The sequence below is a fragment of the Gorilla gorilla genome, chromosome 19, assembly GCF_029281585.2.
Source record: "Gorilla gorilla gorilla isolate KB3781 chromosome 19, NHGRI_mGorGor1-v2.1_pri, whole genome shotgun sequence".
Classification (NCBI taxonomy): domain Eukaryota; kingdom Metazoa; phylum Chordata; class Mammalia; order Primates; family Hominidae; genus Gorilla; species Gorilla gorilla.
Window position 1 is genome coordinate 87,394,367 of NC_073243.2, and position 21,498 is coordinate 87,415,864.

The 21,498-nt window shown below is 33.2% G+C and overlaps 1 protein-coding gene across 2 annotated transcripts in view; it reads left to right on the plus strand.

Annotated features, from left to right (window-relative positions):
• LOC101134111 (cadherin-10) overlaps nt 1-17,671 on the plus strand; it is a 162,331-nt gene extending 144,660 nt beyond the window's left edge. Inside the window, exons 9-12 of one of the 2 annotated variants that reach the window (XM_019012927.4) lie at nt 6,281-6,402; nt 11,884-11,992; nt 12,978-13,229; nt 16,618-17,671. In XM_019012927.4, coding sequence (XP_018868472.3) covers nt 6,281-6,402; nt 11,884-11,992; nt 12,978-13,229; nt 16,618-17,108 — 974 coding nt within the window. In that variant the 3' untranslated portion in view covers nt 17,109-17,671. The remainder of the gene's footprint in view (nt 1-6,280; nt 6,403-11,883; nt 11,993-12,977; nt 13,230-16,617) is intronic. The other variant, XM_019012928.4, reaches the window with a different exon arrangement.
• Nucleotides 17,672-21,498: the final 3,827 nt, after the last annotated feature.

The following is a 21,498-nucleotide window of genomic DNA, read 5'->3' on the forward strand; positions in this document are numbered from 1 at the left end:
ACAGGCCGGGCACGGTGGCTCATGCCTGTAATCCCAGCACTTTGGGAGGCTGAGGTGGGTGGATCACGAGGTCAGGAGATCCAGACCATCCTGGCTAACACAGTGAAACCCCGTCTCTACTACTAAAATACAAAAAATTAGTCGGGCATGGTGGCAGGCGCCTGTAGTCCCAGCTACTCAGGAGGCTGAGGCAGGAGAATGGCGTGAACCCGGGAGGCCGAGGTTGCAGTGAGCTGAGATCGCGCCACTGCACTCCAGCCCAGGCGACAGAGCGAGACTCCATCTGAAAAAAAAAAAAAAAACAGATTAATAGGAGAAAAGCATTTAATATAAATTTTACATGACACAGGAGCTCTCATAAAGAAAGACCCAATGAAGTGGCAAAACTGCAATGTTTTTATACTAGGATGACAAAGAAAGGCAATAGTGAAAAAGTAATTAAATGTATATGGAGAGCATAAATGAAGATAAAAATTTGTTAACAAAATCTGAATCATTTGTATGGAATTTTCTTGGCCTCACTTCCCATTTTTGATGATAAGAATGTTACTTTTCTTCTGGTATAGAGAGGACATCTTCTATATGGGGGTTTTATCTCCTGCTTTCAGGAAGAAAAGGGGAGGAGCAGAGCACCCTTCTTACATCTGCTGTTTTTCGTTTTTTTTTTGAGTACCTTTAACTCAAAATAATCTTTATGCCAAAATGGCATATTTTGCCACCTTTCCATATATATAAATGTATATTTAATATTAACTAATAAAAATGAGCTTGAATTATAGACTAAAGATATTATCATTTGTGGAAAAATTAAAAATATTAAATTTGTCACTTGCACACTAATAATTAGGATCTATGCTAAATGCTGGTTGCATATGATACCATTTAATCTTATGAACAAGCCTGTAGGTAGATATTACTACTTCTCTTTTACAGATGAGGAATCCCAGGAATATATTGTTAATCAGAGTTCACATTTAATCATATATGCCAGGTGTCATTCTAAAAAAAAGAATTTATTTTCTTCTAATATTTTTATTAACCTCATTTAACAGAGAAGGTACTAAAGCTCTGGGAACTTTAGTAACTTGTCCAAAGTTATAATGTCAGAGGTAGCACAACTGAGATTTGAAACCATGTCATTTCTAGATTCATTACTTGATTCCATAGCTAATTTACAAAATTTTATTCACTAAAACCTGATGGATTCAAACCACATTTGTCTCTAGTAATGAAAGTTCTTGCCCATACTAGGACAATTCATGGGGCCTATTGTAAAATGAAAATGTCAGGTGCTTGTTAAAAGTAAATTAAGAAATGTGAGATGGAGCATTAAAACATGCAAGAGTCTCTTTTAAGGGTAAGGCCCTGTGGAACTGCTTGGGTCACATGCCCATGAAGCCAGCCCTGCCAGCACATGTACATGCAAACCTGTTCAAATTTTCTAATTCCCATGTTGTGATGTATGTGGTGTAGAGCAACTCTTGACCTGTTTTAAAATAAGCATTAATTAGGGACAGAATCATTTTTAAAAATTAAGCCCATAAATTTTAGATCTGTAATACTAAGCTGAATCCACAAACACGTATCAAGGTCAAGTTATTTATTTGAAGTAACCACTACAGGCTATGGAAAGCAAAGCATTGGATGGGGCCGAATCACCAAGTGTCCCAGAACAATTGAATTAGGCTAGACAGATCATCAGCAATGAACTAAAAGCTTCAGGACAAAGTAATAGATTTAGCGTCTTTCTTACCTCTGCCCCTGAAATACAGATTAATTTCAAATGATCCATTTTTTATAGTGAGATATAAATATCTGTTTATATCCCCTTGTTCTCTCCATATAATTGCTATATATGGCATATAAAAGCTCAATACCCTGTGGATTTAGCTTTTGATTTTAAGGCTAACTAAATATTTCCAAGTTTTTCTTCTAAGGAAAGCTTTTATTTCTATCTGTATCCACATCCCCATAGTTAGATGTACCTAACATGATCCAGTCTGGTCATTTCAGAATCATGATTGTGCTCTCTGCTTGATTCAATATCCTTATTCAAGCCTAGTGAACAAGGAATTGCATTTTCCCTTACAGATATTTTGTGAGATTTAACTTCTAAAGCTAGCTGAAGTAATTACAGTTCTGTAAAAACCTAAGCCAATTACTTCTTTTTTTAAAGGACTGAATCTTTTTTTTGTCCTCAAATAAAATCAATCTGTAGAACAACTGCCAAAAATGCCTACCTGCCAAACCACAAGCAGCCAGGATCCCATTATTCTGTTCTGGGCATTAAATGCAACGAGGATGAGAGGGAAACAGCATACAAGGAATTTTTTCTACTAGACTTTAAACACTGACTTTACAGTCAGTGTGTCATACATCACGCCCTGAGCAGGACACAATGACGTTCAAATGTACTTCTTACCAATATGTTTTAAGGCCTTGCTTCTAATCATTTAATTCTACATTCCATACATACAAATATATCACATCATATGGGAGGCACCACTCCAGGTAATTATTTAGTGCATCATATCACGGAATAACTCCTCTTTTTCTTCTTTAAAAATATTTTAAAATGCTATGTGGAAGCCAGGCGCGGTGGCTCACGACTGTAATCCCAGCCCTTTGGGAGGCCAAGGCGGGCGGATCACGAGGTCAGGTGATCGAGACCATCCTGGCTAACACCGTGAAACCCCGTCTCTACTAAAAAAATACAAAAAAATGAGCCGGACCTAGTGGCGGGCACCTGTAGTCCCAGTTTACCGGGAGGCTGAGGTAGGAGAATGGCGTGAACCCGGGAGGCGGAGCTTGCAGTGAGCGGAGATTGCGCCACTGCACTGCAGCCAGGGCGACAGAGTGAGATTCCCTCTAAAAAAAAAAAAAAGGCCATGTGGAGAATAAAACATCTAAAATTAAGGTCACAATCAATGACTTAATAATAAACTTGGGATTTTAGGGCATATTTGTTATAGAAACCAAAGAGCTCCTCTCACTACATCTGAAAATTTGACTATAATCATTGCAATACATTCTGTGGACAATAGAACTAAGTTTATGACTAAAGAACTCTATTATCCACACCGTAGTTCTTATTCATAGAATTCTTACCCAAAGCAGGTAAAACAGTTATATTTTTCTAATGTCTGTGATTTCTAGATAATGATTTAAAATTTCTCTGTTTGGAGGCATGAAAAGGCCCGTGGATGCATCGTCATGGCTTCACCTTAGGACATACATTTTAAGATCCTTTATTGCTGATACCTTCTTGCTATAGTAGTGTTTCCCTGAAGAACTTTGAGAGAAACTCCGGTGGTAAATATATGCCAGCTGCTATTCAGTTTGATTCTTCCTTGGAACACTTTATACTCTTATTTATACATAAGCGACAGCATCTGCCAGCAAAAAAGATTAGTGTAAGCACTGTTTTTTGAATAGGTGGCTCCAGGCTCGATGCTTTACAAAGCACATTCATCCCTGTGGATTTAGCTTTTGATTTTAAGAGCCTTGAGTTATTTGTAAAGACCCTGGAGAATCTCTATATTGTGTTAGGGAAGGGGCTGACGACGGAATTTTTTAGTTATGAAAGTTTTGTCTCTCCTGTCTCTGTGGCATCATTAGAAAGTGAATTGTTACCAACAAGGGTTATTTTTATGTCAAGACTTTATATTGAAAGGAAATATTTTGCCTATGTCCACTCACTATATAATTAGGTTAAAGAGCACATTCCAGAAAATATGGAAGAAGCATACCTTCCCACTTTTCTCCATAGCAACAAGTAGATAGCAAAAGGTCCATTTGTAGAGAACCCCATGGCTCTGGGTATTAGCAAATGGTCTGGCATAGAGGAAGCGGAAAATAATGAGGTAGCATTTTTCTCCTTTTTTTTTTTTTCCTCCTCTCTCCACTTCTTCTCAAATGCACACCTCTTCAGACTCACTTGAATGGTAGAAAGGCTAATTAATGTGTTTTTATTAGGTGAATACTTTATGTGGAGAAAGCATAAGTTTTTAAGTAACATAAGAAAGTGAAGAAGATATAATAATGATAATAAAGATGATGGTAATGATTATAGTCAACGCATATTGAGTCCTGATCATTAAACTGATACTTTCATAAGAAATTTTCACGCATTAACTCCTGATTTTACAAGTAACTGTGAGATTAGAGGTTCTACTTTGATTTATATTGAGTAAACCAAGACATTGAATATGTGGAGTAAATTGGCCAAAGTAACATAACAAATGAGTGGTGAACTTGGGAATCAAAGCAGCAGCTATGTTAGACCCCAGGGCCTGAACGCTAAACCTCGTGGTACACGAACAAGTGGATAATATGCAACAACATATTAGCAAATAAGAAGTTAGAACCTGACAACTGAATCCATGTGGGTTCAGAAGACTGCAGTAAGACTTAAAAGGATTGGTGAAGAAAGGATGCATTTTAAATTTTCTCTTGCAAAAAGTGATAAATACACTTCGATTCTGTCTGCCTTTCTTTATTCTCGCTCAGCCTTGTAAATATATCCCTGCTAAGCAGTCTGTTCTTATATATCATTTTTTAAAGTGCTGATTTTAATATTGGAGTAACATTCAATTATATGGAGAGAACAAGGGGATATAAATTATTTTTAGTAGTAATATACTTCCTATTTGTATGTGACAATATATTTTACCTTTGTATCTGAAAATTATTTAGATTACCTTAAGACGTCAGATAAATTTTACAAGGCAAAATGACATCCACAGCCCATGTTGGTTGAGACCATTTAATAAGGTTGCTGCTGTCCCCTAGCTATTCTGCTATTGTTTTGTTTTGTTTTCAGCTAATTATAGTCTTTATTGCATTATATTGCTCTTCAGCTTTACTTTTCCAAAATGTACACAGAAGTTTAACTGTATCCAAAGACTGAGATATTGATATCATAAAATCTGATGAATATAAACTGAATTTAAAATGTAAACATACTCTCAGCTAGCATAAGTGCCTAGAAAAATCTATAATAGGAAAAATGCAATTATAACCAATACAGGGTTGTTACTCAAAGCTAAGCTAAATAAAGTGATATTTATATTTTTATTAATTTACATATCAAAACAAGTTTGAAAATGCATCTTTTTTTTTTCTGAGATGGAATCTCATTCTGTCGCCCATGCTGGAATGCAGTGGCACAATCTCAGCTCACTGCAACTTCCGCCTCCTGGGTTCAAGTGATTCTCCTGCCTCAGCCTCCCAAGTAGCTGGGATTACAGGCTCTTGCCACAACACCTGGCTATTTTTTGTATTTTTTTATAGAGATAGGGTTTCACCATGTTGGCCAGGCTGGTCTCGAACTCCTGACCTCAAGTGATGCACCTGCCTCAGTCTCCCAAAATGCTGGGATTACAGCAATGAGCCATCGTGCCCAGCCAGAAATGCATCTCTTTATGTGAGAACTTTGATGCTGTTGATTTCAGCATTTATACCAAAAGGTATGATTAGTATGCTATTTCTTACTACTGAGCTAATTTGTGACAATAGATTGTAATGCAAAATTGAGCTAGAATGTTGAGATGGTACCAGCAATAACTATATTAATAAAATATTTGAATCTTCATATTTCATCATAAATTTCCCAACTAGTTTGTAAAATAAGTAGCCATATAATAAAATTTTCAAACAGAAATTTGACAGCAGTGGTTGAAATACATTTTGGTGATAAAAGTAGTCGCAGACATAGGTTTTATAACAGTTACCACTTATGAGTGAAAAACCTTAGATAAGTTACCAATTTATTTAAAACTATTTCTTCGGGCAACCCGCTCAGGTCCCCTTCCACGCTGTGGAAGCTTTGTTCTTTTGCTCTTCGCAATAAATCTTGCTGCTGTTCAAAAAAACAAAACAAAACAAAAACAAACAAAAAAACTATTTCTTCATCCAAAAAAAAGTTAAAAATTAAATGATATCATGAAGTATAACAAGGATTTAATAAGTATGTGTTCTTATTTTATATATTTGGACAATAAGGACACAAATATAGTGTGAACTCAATTATACTGGCTTGTACTTTTAACATGATTTTCCAAAATAATAATAGTACCCTTGTGCCCAATAATAACTGAATTCATGACTACTTAATTAGGCTCTGCAGTAATTTTCTTTATTGCATTTGCTCATTATATTAGTAGAATGATTGCAATGCTTATTTGTATGTGAGCACTTCATATCCACAAGATGACTATATAAATTAAATTTGATGCACAAATTTACCTTCCTAAACAATATTTTTCTTCCCCTTTTCTAGACAATCCCAAAGAGACAACACGCGTGGCTGTTTTTGTGAGAATTTTGGATGTTAATGACAATGCCCCACAGTTTGCTGTGTTCTATGACACTTTTGTATGTGAAAATGCCAGACCAGGGCAGGTAAGCCCCTACAGGATTAAAACTCTGGAAAGATTTTAACTGTATGCAAAATATTTTCTTTTCAAAATCCTGAGAGGAAAGAATACACAGAGATGGAAACACTCATATAGAGTCCCAATATAATTTTTGAAAACCATAACTGATGTTTTTAAAGGTGAAAATATTTTTAAAACCATATACCAGGTTTCATATTTCCTTCGTAAAGTTCTAATGCGTGAATAAAATTTTATTGTTGCCACAAAAGTTGAAGCATAAGAAAAAATAACTACTTTCAAAATTTTCAAAAACAAAGACAAGCAAACCCCTAAGACCCCCTGCTGTGTCATTAAATAAATACTGGTACCTGCTAGAGAGATGAGAGACAAATGCTGTGGAAAACAAGAGACAAATGTATGGGAGCAGCAGAATATTTAATCACTTTTCTGATGTGTGCAGATACGGTTTTGCATCAGGGCAGCAGAATTTTCTCCTTAGACTTACATATTGTATTTCATCATTACAGCAACATATGAAGTGCTTAATGACTTGGTTTTAGTACTTTAAAACATTTTTTGTGCATCAGCTTTGTTTATAATTCTGTAAGTCTTTTCCTCAGTGGACTCATTTTGTTGATTGAAAAGCTCCAGTGTATGTGGCTGAAAGAGAATGCTCTTAATTGGTTTGAGTGCTATCTTCACAGAAGGATGCTGCGTGGTATAAATAATAATTGGGAATCAAATGTGTTTTATTTAAAAAAAGGAACCATCACGAAATTGTATTATGTTTTGACATTATTTGATACTCTTTATAAACATCAATGTCATTGTTACATTTTTATGCAAATTATATTGTGGAATAATTCAAATTCTTCCTTTTGAAGATTCTAACAAGAATTCAATAGCCTGTCTGTTGTTTGAATATGGTAAAATTGCTGCAATTTGATTCATTTTTTTTAACTTGAAAATGTTATGGAAATGTTTAATTTGGAATATTTAAATGACTTAGTTGCTTCCCACTTACTACTTAATGAAACAGTGCACGCCCCAAAAATACCATTCCAAATCGTCCTCTGCTTGGCAGGCTCAGCATGATATAAGCTGAAGTCTTTTCTCTAAGAGATAAATTACCCACTTTGCTACCGCTGCATACATTGCTCCCTCTATGCTTATTCTATTTGATTTTCAAAAGATATCTTTTCAGAGCAGTCAAGTCATTATAAATACTGATTTACAAATGTATTGAAAATATACAAAATAGAAAGTATGTTTGTTTATTTTCCTTCTGTTTTTTCTTTTTAACTATAACTGGCTCACAACGTCTCCATACCTTTTGGACATTTAAAAAACAGCTGGCGTATTGAAGGAAAATAATCAAAAGATGATTTCAACAAAAAGGGAATTAGCCTATCTTGACCCACCTGATAGGAAGAGGATGATTAATATTTTTTGTTGAATTGGCTGCCTGTGCAATAGCCTCCCATACAGGCAAATTCTAATAAGACCAGTTTGTTAGATGTCATTTCGGTCTCATAGGCTGAAAAATGCCTCGGTTAAACTAAACTGTTATATATTAAGGGATGAGATTCTAGGTTATGACATCCTAGCAGGCAAAATCAAAGTGGTAATTTGATAAAATTCTTGTTCAGAGCCTTTTTAAAATTAATTTGTTAGCTCTGACTCTCCTTCTCCTAGGAAAGCAGAAGAATGTCAGGGTTCCTAGGTGTGCTTTAGTTACTTACGGTATATCTCAGTCCACCCAACACTCCTCTGAATTAACTGCTCTTTAAGAGTAGCACTTAGAACACCGACATGGACAATTATCCATTCATTGGGTTGTGGACAAAATGAGGTGACAAATAAAACTAATGACCATTCCCTGCTCTTGCCTATTTTCTGATCTAAGGGTAGAATTTCTCCTTGGAAATGTTGCAACTTTTAACTGATGTAATATTAGTAGTCCCCTCGTGTGCCTGAACTAGGCTGCTTGACCCCTCACCTTTTCCATCTCAGAGAGAGTCAGAGGACCTCAGCAAAAGACAGGACAGAGGGCTAGCTGTTTTTGTTTTTCATTCTATCTTGTCTCATTCATGCCTACTCCTGGAGTCAATAAAATATATTTTAAGTAAATAAAATACATTTTAATAATTTTAATCTTCATGGAAAGAATTTAATACCACAGATTTCCCAAGGAAATCTGTATATGCTGCTTATATTTCCCTTCAATAGTATCTAAATGACTTATCAAACCACATGTCAACTAACAACAAATATGAAACCAAATGGCAACTAAGCCTTTAAGAAACCAAAAATATCCCATTACATATTTTCCATAGAAAAAGCTAAAACATATGAAAACTTAACCAGTTTTGTCGCTTTAAATATCTTAAAACCCATTCATTGTTCCAGACACCATAATAATATGATCACTGAAGCATTCCTTAAGATTATTTCAGAATAGCCCAGTGAAAATAGAAATCAATTCTATGCTTATTACTTCCCTAACAACTGAAAAGGGTTCAAGGGTGCTTTTTTTTTCTTTTTCTTTCTTTCTTTTTTTTTTTTTTTTTTGTTTGAGGAAGAGTCTCCCTGTTGCCAGGCTGGAGTGCAGTGAGTGGCGTGATCTCGGCTCACTGCAACCTCCGCCTCCTGGGTTCGGTTCAAGTGATTCTCCTGCCTCAGCCTCCCAAGTAGCTGGGACTGCAGGTGCGCACCACCACGCCTGCCTGATTTTTTGTATTTTAGCAGAGGCAGGGTTTCACCATGTTGGCCAGGATGGTCTCGATTTCCTGACCTTGTGATCCGCCCACCTTGACCTCCCAAAATGCTGAGATTACAGGCGTGAGCCACGGCGCCTGGCCAAAAGGGTGCATTTTACTAGCACAAAGGAAATGTTCTCATTAACGGAAACTCCAAGGCTTCCCATAGAAAAAGCTAAAACATATGAAAACTTAACCAGTTTTCTAACTTTGAATATCTTAAAACCCATTCATGGTTCCAGGCACTGTAATAATATGATCACTGAAACATTCCTCAAGTTGATTTAAGATTATTTTAGAACAGCCCAGTGAAAACAGAAATCAATTATATTGTTGCTAAGGAGATAAAATGTAAATGACTTCTCTGTGCACTTTTCTTCATATGCTCAAAATGAATACTGGAAATCACTAGTTTTTGTTTGTTTGTTTCCTAATTATGGCAAACTTTTTTATTGGAAATGGACCAAAATGAGTTTGTCTCCAGGACAAAAACAAAACAGTGGATGCTTATAGAAAGAGCCAGGGAAAATAATTTTACCTCCTTGTTGCCAAGTTCTGATATCCGTTACCAGTCTTTATGGCACATTTACCAAAACAAAAGCACTGTGATTTTTAATATATGGTTGAAAATGGAAAGGAAGACTAGATTGAGAGGTAAATTCAGGATATGAAGAAATTGAACACTAGAAGTAATGTCTTAAAGGAAAAATAAAAACCTATTATCTTGTAAAGGATGTAAGTGCCTCCATCTGCAGTAGTGAAGTCTTAAGGTCATAAAAATATACTGTAATGTAATATAGATTCTGCAACAAATGATTCTATTTTGTTTGTGTCATCTCTATGAGTTTGGCTTACTCCTTTTATGATATTCAAAATGTATAAATTAACTACTGATCTTTAAATCAATAGTGCTATAATATTTGATTAAAATAACACATTTTAATTAAAGATTTTAACGTTAATTTTTTAAATTTCTTATAGATATATGTAAAGATGGCACCATTTGTTTTTTGAACTGCATTATTTTGATCCGTAAAAATAAATTGAAATTATACTTTGTAAATTTATTTTGAGGGAAAATATACAGTTGGAAATGTATATTTATTTTGAAATATTTGAGTTTCCATTTTCAAAGGCCATTAGCCCTATTTTTACATTTTTGTCACTTTTTGTGTCTGTATGTGAATGTTAAAATATTAATGTTAATGACTAAGGATTTCTAGTGGTCTACTGTCTTTTTTGATGTTATTCCATTTATGTCATTTTTTCCTCTTCAATAATTCTTATAAATCATTATTTGAAAATGAAATCCTTAAGAGTACATTTGACAGACAAGAAATCAGCCAAGAAATGTTTTTTCACTGAATTGACACATCTTAAGTAGTATTAGTTAACAATATTTTGACTTTATTAATTTTAATAGATTTATATTCTTGCTTTTTTATAATTCTTGCTTATATTTAATTTTAAGTTACAATTAAAATTTAGTCAAATAATTATGTTGCTATGTTTTTAAAATGTACTTTTGAAATAATTCAAAGTTTTAAATGATGTTTTTCTTGCTGCTTATTTCTAGGCAATAAATATAAATCTTTGGTCCAATTATATTTCTTGTATCCTTTTGAAATAAATGGTTAGGGTTGTAATTAAATAGGCTACTACCACAAATATATCACATTTTCATTGCTCTAAGACATTTTAAAAGAAAAGTAATCTAATACAGATAGTTGTAATAATTTATTTATTTCTTGTAATTTTTGACATAATGTTTTTAACTTGAAATCACTTGTTAAACCAACAAAACATCAACAACAAATATTTTCATCCAACATCCACACAACATTGAGTTAACGCAGTAAAAAGTGTATTGCTTTTAGTTAAGCATAAATTTGACTATGTAGGCATCAGTGTACATATTTAACAACTTTTGAGGCCGTCTTCAAAATTAAAATATGTAAAAAATACACAAATTGTATTATAAATATAAGTTAAAGAACAAAAGGAATATAGGTGCAAAAAAACCTACCTATTACATATATATACATCATACATACATATTTGTATATTAGTTAACCATATCATATGTCCAAAGCAGTGATCTGATTATATATTGGGGGCTAAATTGTCTACTTTGCTACCATATAGCGTCTTATATTTTCTCCTACCGTAAAATCAATCAGAGTTTACCCTTTTAAAATAATTCACACATATTATATATGCTGAATTTTTAAAATACAATTTTATTGAAAGTGTAAGTTAATTGAACTTTGACTGTCAAGGTTTCTAATAATGTTTAAGACTCTGTTAAAAAGTAATATATAACATTACCTGTAAAATCTCTACATTCCTCGACCATTTTTCATTTTATTTTTGGGGAAAAACAAAGCATAGTCACAATAATTTCCTAAATTTTTCTGACATTAGAAAAACTCTTCCAGATCAATGTGTAAATGCATATAAAATAATCTCATTTTAAGTGCTATATCTAAATTAATAAAACCCTAAATAATATATTTTTATTTACCATTTTGAAGTAAAGGGTACGATCCAAAAGAGATAGAGATGAGAGAGGGAGAGATTTTTAAAATCAAAGTAATAATAAAAAGATGGATTAACTCAAGGATACATTCACATGAAATAAAAGTCAATTATTTTGAGCAACTTTAGACAAAAATGAAGATCTTAAGTGCAGATTATACCCATGGATAAGAGATATATTGATGAGATATATTTTTCTTTTTCTGCAGCTAATACAGACTATAAGTGCAGTAGACAAAGATGACCCTTTAGGTGGACAGAAATTTTTTTTCAGTTTAGCTGCTGTCAATCCAAACTTCACAGTACAGGATAATGAAGGTAAATTTTAGAACTTGTTCACTATGACTTATGATGATATTAACAGGAAATTTCCCGAGTGTAACCATTGCAATATATATGCCATATCAATTTATTGATCTGAGTTATACAATTTTGTTTTAATCAAGTATTTGATATATTTAGTAAACCCATCTTTGGCAATGTGTACTGTCTTCAATTTTAAAATAATAAAATATCTGAAAGAGGTCTCTTTATGGATGTTAAAAAATGATTGTGTCTTGATAAGATTAGAACGGCTGGAGATAATTCTTACAACAATAATATAGGACACATAGGGTAGAAAAATGAATGATTCAGTGAGACTCTTAAGCAGACTTCAGTGAGATTTAGCAGCAGCAGATTCACCAAAGCCAAATATACATAAGGAAGTGAAAAGAATGAGAAGTAGCCTGTGAGGTGATTCAGTACGAAGGCATTGTTACAAAGGTACTGCTGCAATGGCAAGATGCATGCCTCTTGAAGGTTAGAAAACCTTCTTCTACTTTGTTATTGATTTAAAACATGCAACAATGCGTGAAATTTACCTAATCCATTTTCTTCATGAGTATTGGATTGATGTGTGTTCTGTATGTGTGTAAGCACACACACACAGATGCACATAAATTAAAAAACACACGTTTAGTATGGTTTTTCTCTTGGTATGCAAAATAGGTTTTTTGAAAAGAGAAAAGCCAATTGTTATCATCTGTAATCTTGGTAAATGATTCACTTATAAAAATGTACCACTTTGAAAACAGTACTGAGGAATTACATGAAAACCTAATAAATAAACAATTTATAGTATATTTCTCAAACTATTTGTCTTATCTATATATTAATTGCATTGTACTTATTTTTTAGGAAAATGTATATCAATTTTATATTTTACATAAATATGTTTTTATTTATATGTTAAACCTTGGTTATCACATTGGGAAAAATTTACTATCCCAAACCATTTGTAATATTTTAAAATTTGTTTTAGATAATACTGCCAGAATCTTAACCAGAAAAAATGGATTCAATAGACATGAAATCAGTACCTATCTCTTGCCTGTGGTGATATCAGACAATGATTACCCAATTCAGAGCAGCACAGGCACACTGACCATTCGAGTGTGTGCTTGTGACAGCCAAGGCAACATGCAATCCTGCAGTGCTGAAGCCCTGCTCCTCCCTGCCGGCCTCAGCACCGGGGCCTTGATCGCCATCCTCCTCTGCATCATCATTCTACTGGGTAAGAAACCTTAAAAACAATGGGAGCATTTTCTAGGCTCTTTAGTATGATTTTGAAGAATTGTGGCTATTAAAATCCCTCCCCCAAAACCACCCCAAATTTTAAGATGGACATAAATTAACTTTGTGATATTCTTTATATTAAAATATTTTATTTGATCGGAATATATACGAATATATAAAGAATTTTTGTTATAGTTGTAGTAATAGTGGAACTTTACCTAATGGGGCCTAGAATTCATTCCAATGTGAATCAAAATATTTAGAAAAAACAACAACTGTCTTTCACCACAATGCAGTAAACAAAGGAAAAAGCAAGAACAATGAATGCAGAATGGCATGTGTAGGAGCTTGGAAATTTGAGAGACAAAATTCTTGGTAGCCATGCTGAATGTTCTAATGGAATTAAGAGATCTTCAGAACCTAGGTCCAGTGAACAAATGAAAGGAGACGCATCAGTGGCCAAGACCCCAGTTATTTTATTGCTGGCCCATTATTTTCCTCTTGAGTGGTGTAGTAACAGAGTCTGGGGCAATGGTTCTTCTGAAACATCCTCCATACAGGAATCAAGTAGGAGTTGGAAGAGATGGAAGATAATAAATAGTAGGGTCTCAAACCCCAAATCTGTAAGGTAGACGTTAATCAATCTCAGTAAGACGAAAAACAACAAAGACAAAGGTTAAGTTGATAACATTTGTTAGAATAACAATTCAAAAACTTGACATGTAAGCACTTCCCATCGGCATTCCTGTATTCAATAATTGCTAACTTTTCATATATACAAAATAAAGTTAAATACAACTTTAACATTAGTCTTAAATTTTAAAATAATGTAGACAATAATAAATTGTAGCAATATTTTTGTGATTATAAAAAGAGCACGTTTTTATATGAAGGCCTGCAACAACAAAAATGGATTAAAAATATTTCCACATTCTTTATTTGACTTAATTATGTCTACTTCATTCTATAGATGTTTCCATTTTTCTACTTTTATCATAGCATTTATGCACTTTCACTGTGTGTTTAAATAACAGAAAGGTAAATTACTTATGACAGATAAATCATTAAATGAATGAATTGAATAATTCAAGATTAGATTTTTATGTAGTTCAGGAAATGAGAACGTGCATATTAAAAAATGTACATTTTATAATTTGTTACTATGAAATGAAATCCAGAACAAAACTTTCCTCTGTACTACAAAAAATACATACCTCATTTTATTTCATAGAATGAGAATTTGGTATAATTTTATTTTTATAATTTGACTTACCATTAGTACAACAAACATTAGGAAAAGTTAATAAATGTGCTTTACAATAGTTGAATCCACAACTGCAAATATGAATGATATAAATATTTATTTGGGGGATTTATACTTTAAATCATATAGAAAACTTGTTCTATTAAAATATGTAATTAAAATGAAAGTCTCCAGTAAGAATAATATTAATGGTAGTAAGTTTTTAGTACGTGTTTACTGTGTTTCAGACTCTCATTGGCACTTTGCCATGACAACCTTTTTCACTTGACAAAAAAATGTCTGGCATGTATGGTGTTATTATTTTCATTTTATGCATAATGAAACTGAAAATTCAAAATATTCAGAACGTATTCCAAGGTCACACAATTTCTGAGTGGTTGAGCTAAGGTACCTTGCTATTAGTCAGTGTATACAGAGATTCCCAGTGGAATCTGTATTTCCACTTTTATTATGGCTGGATGGAGCCCTCACTATCTTACATATTCACTAAAATCGTATTAAAATAGATTTTTACCTGGTTTACTTTCCCCCCAAACAATGATAATTCATTTTATAGTCATGAGCAGACTGCTTTTAACTGCTTTTGAATTAAAATCAGATTAAGCATTCTCTCTAGTTTTGTTAGTTTAAACCTATTTTTTGTGAGTATTTCTGTTACCCTAATCAAAAAACATTCAAAAAAGAGGGAAATGAACTTGGACTTGGAGCGAATCGTAATAAGTTGTCATTATCCTCAACATTAGATCGGTTTTGCTGGGCAAGGTCATTTGGTTGATGATAATCTGAGATTTAAAATCTTTACACATTTTCATGTGCATAAATATATGAATTTAGGCAAAATAAAATGGCATATTTTCTTAAAAGCTTGAAGAATACACTTTTTAAAAAGTTCTGCCTATTTGTTTTTTAATTACTTGGGCAAGAACACTTATCAATGGCTAAAACTTTCTTTTTCATGACATTAAAAAAGCTTATTGTTTGCCTTCTCTCACAGGTTGAAGACAAACTAGTCTGTGCATTCCATGTTAATAAAAAAGAAAACATAACTTAATACCCCTTCATATAATAATGTCATTAATTACATACTCTTTAAATGTGTATCAATATTTCCTCATATATATATATCCAGTAAGAGTCTTCCCATCCTTATCTTATCTAATTGAGTTCACACTTTTTCCCTCGAATCCTTTTCAAGGTTGAGGATCAAAATGTTTGGGAATAATGAGTAAGGGTGAGAAACTCTAATGCAATCAGAAGAATTTGATATTAACTTTCTCTTATCATTTATGCTATTACCACTGTTTTGATTATGCATATTGTCTCTCATTGAAGTGGGAAAATGTTCTTTTTGAGCAGTGCACTTTTCTATTATGAATCTAGCCAAGATTCATACATTTTTGGGGGGAGTTAGTTCAGTATTGCAATTTGAGAAATTTACTCTTTGCCATCTTATAACCTAACAATTTTTTTGGGGGGGGGGGGGGTCTTGTGCAAGGTATATATTTTCATGGAAACATTAGAAATTTCTAAATTCATCTAACTCTAACTAATCTGTTTTTTTCCCAATAATTACAGCATTCTTTTAGTAAAGTAACAAAAATATGTAAGTTCATCAGCAAAGCTATTTAACAGAAGTCAGTACTCAGTATGTTGTGAAGGATGTTGCTTTTTGCTATGGTGTAAAGGCTTTGAAAAAAGTAAGCATCGTGTTGTCCTTTTAAATTGTCTTACTTGAAGCTGAATTCAATTTGTGTAGATTTATACACACAAATTTTATATACTGTCTTATGTTCCTTATTTAATGCAGAAGATAAATATTATCTGTACAATGAGGAACTAAATGGTTCCTAGGAAAATAAAGTGTAAGTCACTATATTTAAGGAATATTTTACGTTGTTTTAAAAATAAATTAGAAACACTGATCTTAAACACCACCCACCCTTGCTAAACCCTTCAGCGTCTCCCCTGACACCTCCCCCAAACTGTGGGAAGCACAAAATTAATCTGAAAGTCTAAGCTGTTATAGAAAGCCTGAGTAACTTAAACTCTTTTACAGTATTTCCACTCGTTATTTATAGTGTTTTGAACGGACGTCTAATGTATCTTCTTGCCTTTTTTCAAGTTATAGTAGTACTGTTTGCAGCTCTGAAAAGACAGCGAAAAAAAGAGCCTCTGATCTTGTCAAAAGAAGATATCAGAGACAACATTGTGAGCTATAACGATGAGGGTGGTGGAGAGGAGGACACCCAGGCCTTTGATATCGGCACCCTGAGGAATCCTGCAGCCATTGAGGAAAAAAAGCTCCGGCGAGATATTATTCCAGAAACGTTATTTATTCCTCGGAGGACTCCTACAGCTCCAGATAACACGGACGTCCGGGATTTCATTAATGAAAGGCTAAAAGAGCATGATCTTGACCCCACCGCACCCCCCTACGACTCACTTGCAACCTATGCCTATGAAGGAAATGATTCCATTGCTGAATCTCTGAGCTCATTAGAATCAGGTACTACTGAAGGAGACCAAAACTACGATTACCTCCGAGAATGGGGCCCTCGGTTTAATAAGCTAGCAGAAATGTATGGTGGTGGGGAAAGTGACAAAGACTCTTAACGTAGGATATATGTTCTGTTCAAACAAGAGAAAGTAACTCTACCCATGCTGTCTCCACTTCACAATATTTGATATTCAGGAGCATTTTCCTGCCAGTCAGCACAATTTTTTTTCTCATTTACTTCTTAATTTGTTCATTAATTACATTAATTCTTTCCTGTAGGATGTCTCATGGAATATATATGACATTTTATTTAATCACTTCCAAGAGCCAAAGCTATGGAAATACAGTGTTGTCCATCTTAGTAAATAAAAGATAATTTCAGAAACATGAACAGGATAGTTCTCCCTTAAGCAACCTCACAAACAAGCCGCTTCTGTTAGATACATGTCCTGCCCTTGCAAATGAAGCTTTTAAAAAGGTGAAGAAAAATTTTACAGTATATCCTGTTCTGTACATTAAATTAAAAAAACAAAAATGTACATGTGATGTTAGTAGGCGTGATATGCAACCTGGTATACAGACATTTGTGCAATTTCATTTCATCAAATTCTATCTGCTAATGTTTTATATTTATATTTTTGTATTTATTTTTAAAAAAATAAACCAGTTTTTACAACTACTTTGTCTGTAGCTTCTTTTTTTCCCTAGGATGGAAGACTTTCTCCCTGAACTAAATATCTTGATACAAAATTACCTTACATACAGGTAAGAACACAATGTCATTATCATTAGTATTGAAAGTGCTAACCAAATTAATATGATTTAGGCAAGAATTATTTTTCCAGCGAGTCTTGATATGCTGTGATATGTGGAAAACTCTTCATATACAAAGTAATAGTCATTTATAAAACACATAAAAATTTGCCATTTAAACAAACTTAAAACATGGCCATCCTTATGCTAAGTATCTCAAGACACCAGCAATGCAGTAATTTCATTTTGTTTATATTCACTAAAATCATACCTGAAAGAATAAAACATTTTCTCATTTTTTATGGCATTCATGCCATTGACGTTTATAGAGAATAATAGTTCAGGCAGATTTCAGACTAAAAGAATCCTTTAATGGAAAATATACTTACCTCCCGTGGTGACTTTGAAAATGCCTACTAATGACAGTAATAATGCAGAATATTCCATTAAGACACAGCTTTACAATTATATCAAGATTTTAAAATGTATGATACATTTGTTTGTAACAAAGCCTGCTTTTCTGTCAATGATTCCATAGAAAGCAAGAAAATAAAAATAAAAAAATTGAAACACTGGCAGCTAATTATCCAGAGTTCCTAAGAATCATGAAAGTTAGCTGACACTAACTGATTCCTTATTTCTCAACCTCCACAACAGGCTTTATTTATAAAAGGAGCATTTTGTTGGGCATAGACTAGGAAGCCACGTTCCCTGCTGAGTATATTGCAAATAATACCAAAGATCAGTGTGCTCTCTACTTAGTGAAAATGCTGTGCTTTTGGATTGAATCAAGATGCAATACTGACGTGTCCTTAATGTAGAATTATTTCAATCTTATTAAGTGGTGATATTTTCCCAACTTCCAGACTGAAAGGGCCCACATCACTCTGAACACAGATATTTTTGTTTGCATGTTAGCCTGATTATAAAAGGAAAACAATATATATTCTAGTTAAAAGTACAGTCGTGTGACAAGACTAAACAAACGATAACATGATTTGGCAGATTTCCTCTTTTCCAAGAACCCATTCATTTTTACTGAAGGCTAGGTGTCAAAAGGACAAAGTTTAAGGAACAAAAAAAGTTTGATCGAGTATGTTGAACTAAAAGGAGAGAAAATCTTCAATATCCTAAAAGGACTACTCATTAAAAACAAAATCAGCTAACAATGGAAAAATTAAAAAAGTACAAATTGTAAGAATTTTACATTAGATATGATTCAAAATATATATTTGATTAAAACTAGTTTTAAAATTTATAGCATTGGTTGTTTTTATTAATACTTGATGTTAATAATTGGAATTCTTATTTGAATAATTTTAATTTTCCTCATTTATGTAATTTTAAAGTAACATGAGCTTGCTGTCATTTATTGTGTCATTCTGGTTTTTATTAAATTAAAGGACTAATCTTTAACATCATCCAATCCAGGTTTCCAATAATTCTCTTTAGGGAGATTTAGTAACAGGCTTCTTTGTCACTATAAGGCCTATATTGCACAGAAATTATTCAGTAACAGCTATCTTATTTGTTGATACAGAAGGTGATAAGTTAAAAATTGGTGATCCTGAAATGTAAAATGTATGCCTATAATTACCTGCTAAAACTCTCTCAGTAATTTCACTGCCATTGTGCTCTCCCAAAGGAGAGAAAGGAATGCCCAATATATAGATTATTCTACGCCCCAAATCTCTTTTATGTGGGGACTGGGACAACCCTCTCTTCGTATCATTCATTTGATTGAACAAATGTGGGCTTTTCTTTTATTCATCTACTTACACCTTCATTCGTCAAATATTTTTTGAGCAGCTATTATAAAATCAAGGGATGTTTTAAACACTAGAGATGTAATAAATCATAGATCATTATATTACTGCCTGATTTTTTTATTAAATGAAAAAAATTGCAAAATAGTTAACACAATATCTAACTTTTACCATTATTAATTTTTCTTTTTCTTTTCTTTTTTTTTTTTTTTCTTTGAGACAGGGTCTCACTCTTTCTTTTGCCCATGCCGGAGTGCAATGGTTTGATCACTGCTCACTGCAGCCTCTACCTCCCAAGCTTAAGCAGCCCTCCCACCTTAGCCTCTCAATAGCTGGCACTGCAAGTGTATACCATCATCCCTGGCTAATTTTTTATTTTATTTTATTTTATTTTATTTTGTCTTATTTTATTTTTTATTTTATTTTATATTCTATAGAGATGAGGTTTCGCCATGTTGCCCAGGTTTGTCTCAAACTCCTGGATTCAAGTGATCCACGTACCTCGGCCTCCCAGAATGCTTGGATTACAGGCGTGAGCCACCATGTTATGCCCTATTGTTTACTTTTCTAAACAGCAAATAAACCATTTTGCTCTTCTTTTTTCATAACTTAAGCTAATAAAAGTTGATTTATAAATCTTTTGATCATTATAATTGGTGACTAAGTTGATCAATTCTCATTGGTTCTACTATCAACAAAATACGAAAGAAAATGTATGCAATGATACATACATACTCAGGCTGAGATTTCACCGTATATGAAGTAGATACTATTACACAACCTCAAGAATTGCAGATATTTATTGGTAGACATGAATTAAGTGTGAGTAATTAGACATCTAGGATCTTCTAAAATTATAAAACCCTAACATTCAGGTTTTTTAACATTAAGGATATCTATATATCTGTATTCATTTATCAATATAGCTACCTAAGTGTCTATATATAATTTATGTCTATGTTATATATACATGTATGTACATATAAAACATGACTGTTAGACTCCATATACTATTCAAGGAAACTATTCCTTTTATTTTTTCATTTACAAATACACATATACACACTCATATTCATATGTCTTTATTAAAAATTTCAGCTTAACATAGCTATTAACAAGAAAATAGTGTCACTTTTCAAAATCCCTTACTCATTATAGGTCGTTTGTGCTCAAATAGATGAATGAAGGAATGGAAGGATGGTGTGATCCTTACATTCATTCAGAAGTCGATTACTAATCATGTTTGATATTTGCCTCATAGATTTTGGTGAACAGTAAAAGGAGATAAAGTTTATAAATTGGCAAGAACTGAATTATACAGAACATATAATTATTTTGTACAAGGATACAAAAGCAATGACTGAATTATGGACTCTGCCTCTAGTCAATTATGGTATAACACATGTTACATATATGCCCCAAAATAACTAAATGGCATACAAAATGAAAAGTAAGAATTTAATAAAAAATGTTGTGGGCTCCTTTAATTCAAGGACAGAGTCTGTCTTTCCTTCCATTATTTTCTCAGTGCTCAGTCTCTGGCACGTTATAGTCACTCATAATGCTAAATAATTTCATTACATCTCCCCAACACATTTTCTAAATGTTTCCTGTTGTCATTCTCCAGTGGCCTCACCATCAATTATGGCTGTTCAAGCTAGACTTGAGGCCTTCTTTATCTTCCATACTTATCACGTCAGTTTTCATGTACTATAGAATCTCCCAAAATAAATATGCTTTAATTTACTGCCATTCTTGTTTTAAAATAAATTTTTCAGTTACAATCATTAAGCACCACTGTGTCAGTTTTTTGCTATACACTTAAAGTAGATTGTCCTTAATCTTTACAATAAGTTCTCCAATGTATTAATATCCCCATAGCGTACAAGATTTACAAATAAATAGAGCTGCAAACTACTGTGGTATTAACATGAAGATGCTCTCCTTGCAGTTGAGCCCTTTATATTTTTCACTGTCAGTGTGACAG